We start from the raw sequence: 3541 nt of genomic DNA on the forward strand, positions 1-3541 counted from the left end.
TTGACTCAAGGTCAGCTAGAAGACTGTGTCTGTGATCAGCGGTGTGGTAGTCAAGGTCTAGATTAAGCTGCAGTCAGTGAAGGTGGAAAGAAAGATGTCAGGAACAACTTGAAAGAAAAATGAAAAGATTTGGTTTTCCATTCTGTTATCACGGCTAAAGGCTTATTAACTTTAAGGGTAATTTGTTTTTACCTTGAACTAGGTTATCGAAATTCACTGGAAAATTGAAAATATGTTTGAATTGCCAAACAGTCTACATTTCAATGCGAAGTTAAAGATCCAGCCAATATTTTTCCTGTGTTGACTTTGATAATCAGTATTTAAAGTGTGAGTTAAAAAAAAGGATGACTTGTTTCATCTCAGAAAAATAAACAATTTTTCCTAGACTCATTGTATACGCTCATTTTGTCTTAAACTATAATCACCACAGAGAGAGCCGAGTTACTGTATATGACAAAATATACAATTCAGAGGGACAGCAGAGAATGTGTTGTCTCGTGGCACACACTTTCTCCTGGATAGAGAGAACCAGTGTAATCACACTGCTGTCTGCAGAGGAGGCAGGCGCTGGGGTGTGGCAGAAAGAGATGGGACTTCGGATTCAGGCAGTTTTAGGTTTAATCCTTCCTCTGAAACTTACTATTTGTGTAACTTTTGCAAGTAACTTTCTCAGCCTCACTTTCCTCACGTGTAAAGTGGGAAGAATAATGGTAGCTACCTTTTAGTGTTTTTGTTAGAAGTAAATGAGACAATGCACAGAAAGCACCTATTAGAGTACCTAAATTCACTAAATGTTAACTATCGGGAATGAAAGCAGTAGAAGTAATAGATGGGATGGGGTTGATTAGTGACCTGGAGTGTTTGTTACTTAGAATGTTCTAGGCCATCTAGAACTATAAAGCATCAAAACTGAAAGTGGCTTTTGAGAGGATCTGGTCAACCAGCACATTTTACTGATTTCAGACCTGAGACCTGAAGAGCTCAAGTGACCTGCTTAGGGTCACAGAGGCAGCCGGAGGCAGTGCCAGGACTAAACCATCTCCTGGTTTCCATTTGGGGCTCTTTAACTAGCCAAAAGTCCTTGAATGCCTGAAGGCCCACAGTAGTAATGATAAGACACTTAGAGTTATTTTCAGTATTAAAAATAAAGTCTAAATATTTATCCCTTATAAGGACATGTGAAAACATCAAACCTCTTTGCTTTTGACTGAAAAAGAGGTAACTTGGGACAGTAACAATAGATATCTTAACTTAATCCTAAAATTCTCACTGGTATCTGTGTATGTATTTATGAGCAAAAATGAAGGAATGAATAAATTATCATTTTTAAAAAGCCATTTGGGAAAAATACATTTTTTAAGAAATAAAAGGGTGCCTTTTGGTGAGACAGCGGGGAACTGCTGTGTAATGGTAAGAGTCTCTGCCGTGTCTGGAGCACCCAAAGTGTCATTTAATCCTCACAGTAATCCTGAGACATAAGCAGGGAAGAGAGTATTATTTCTGCTTTAATAATGAGAAAACCAAGGCTGGAAGGGAAGAGAATGGCCCAAAGTCCCAAAGCGAGTCCAAGAAAATATACGTGTAGACCTCACTCTGCGTAGTTTCTGCAAAAACATTAATGCACCTGGATTTTTCCAGGGCAACTAAGGAGAAGAATTAATGGTCATCATAAAAGCTTTGTTCTAAGAGGAGCTGTGTATTTTCACTCCCAGAATTGTGTGCCTATTTCTGGTGTATAGAGAATACTGTACTATGGCCTGACATTTTCAGTTTATTTCAATGACATGATATTACATGTCTCTTGGACTAGTAAACTTCTAAGCATAGTTATGACTAATGTAAACCAAGCTTCCTTTGAGGGAGCAAGGAATACTCGGTAAATGCTAATATTCATTCAAAACTGATTTTATTAGAAGACAGCGTATATCAAGAAATGAATCTATGCACTTCCCAAAATTGTATTGCTTTTTGAGCTTAAAATTTCATTCATGACTATGACTAAGGGAGCCAAAATTATTTCTGCATACCAGCAAAGTGATCAATTTGTTTAGTCAATCAGGGAAGAAAGAAAAATCAATTTCAGAGTAATGGAAATTAAAATAAATAAAATATTTTAGAAATGTTATATTAATCTTTAGACTCTAGCATAGTGCTCGGACAGTGATTGTCTTAAAAAATATCTATTGAATACAAAGATCCTACAAAATGACCTACTGAATTTTTTACTTTTCAACCTGTCACAAAGAGCCAGTATCTAATTTTTCAGTGATTCCACCATGAGAGGTCTCATGATGCTAGGGTAAATCTCGGGTAGTATGGTGACCTGCTGTTCAGGTTTAGGTAGGCACTCCACTTTTCCTAAGAGGAAACACAGGAATAAATGATCACAAGGCCATATTTGCTAAGCCAGAATGAAGTTTATTAATGAATAGTCAAAATGATTATTTTCAAAGAGCGGTGAAATAGCCTAAAAGACAGAAGGAAAGTCTCCAACCCTACCCAAAAGGAGGAAAGAATGAAGAAGTTGGGCAAACTCATGAAAACATTGCCCTGGGAATTGAGATTGATTTAGCTTGATGTTGGTAGGAGTGAGTGTTGAAGGCTGGATGCCCCACAGGGTGCTGAGCAGCACGACACTGACCCTGTGCAATGATGTGGCCACTTAACAGCAGGGCTCACAGAGACTGTTACAGCCAGGCTGAACGATGGTTGTCAGGTTGATCCCACTCAGTCCGGGAGTTGGATGTCTGGAGTTGAGCAGCCAGCAAGTTGGCACATAGGTGTCAGGCTCACAGCAGGGTGGGGCAGAAAGGTCGCAGCAGGTGCGTTGAAGGAGGCTGATCTCGTGTGGGCAGGTGCTGGGCAGGCAGACTCCACACCGGCAGCATCTGTCAGAGGAGCAGATGGTGGTAGCAGGGCCAGTGCGGACACTGCAGCAGCGGGGAGCACAGCAAGACATGGTGTCAGGAGTTGGGTTTTTGTTGGGTTGAGAAGAGAAGTCTCTTGGTGTCTCAATGCTCCTCTCCTCTGCCCTGGCTCTTATATACCCGCCTCCCTGAGCGTCAGCCTATTATCAACCAAGATTTTTCCCCCTTTTTCAGTTTATAGCTATCTCTATAAAAAGCATCTAATTACTTAAGTGTTTATTACCTAAGATACACTCCTCACCTCATAAAAGGGGTTTAGTTTGTTTTGTCAAATTAGGACTCTTCACGCTGGTGGTTTGTCACTGCATGGAGAGCTTCATTTCAGTCTTCAAAGGCACCGAGTCATTATCTTCTAATCATGACACATCATTAATGACGGACTGGCATGCTAGGTACCTGCAAATCATCCCCACATTTTTTGTCTACTTTTCAGATGAAGGATAAGTAGGCTGTCCGATCGCTGTTCTACCAGCAACCAAAGATTCTGTGTGATAATTTAGACCTGCTGGCTGAAAAAGAGATAAAATTTCTAGATTTATTCTTCAAGGCTCCAAGAAGCCGATAAGATGAATGGATGGAATCTATAGAGAAAGAGATTCTGGTTCTGCGTAAAG

The 3541-nt window shown here is 40.1% G+C and overlaps 1 protein-coding gene across 1 annotated transcript; it reads right to left on the reverse strand.

Moving 5' to 3' along the window:
• Window positions 1-2397: 2397 nt before the first annotated feature.
• LOC106826499 (keratin-associated protein 3-1) lies at window positions 2398-3044 on the reverse strand. The gene has a single exon (XM_014833865.3). It carries the CDS (start codon window positions 2957-2959, stop codon window positions 2663-2665), a length of 297 nt encoding a protein of 98 aa, XP_014689351.1. The 5' UTR covers window positions 2960-3044; the 3' UTR covers window positions 2398-2662.
• Between the last annotated feature and the right edge of the window lie 497 nt (window positions 3045-3541).

This window comes from Equus asinus, chromosome 13 (genome assembly GCF_041296235.1).
Source record: "Equus asinus isolate D_3611 breed Donkey chromosome 13, EquAss-T2T_v2, whole genome shotgun sequence".
NCBI lineage: Eukaryota > Metazoa > Chordata > Mammalia > Perissodactyla > Equidae > Equus > Equus asinus.

Bases quoted from the DNA above. Each gene is read 5' to 3' on its own strand.
- LOC106826499 (XM_014833865.3), bottom strand. From the start codon at position 2,959: ATGTCTTGCTGTGCTCCCCGCTGCTGCAGTGTCCGCACTGGCCCTGCT.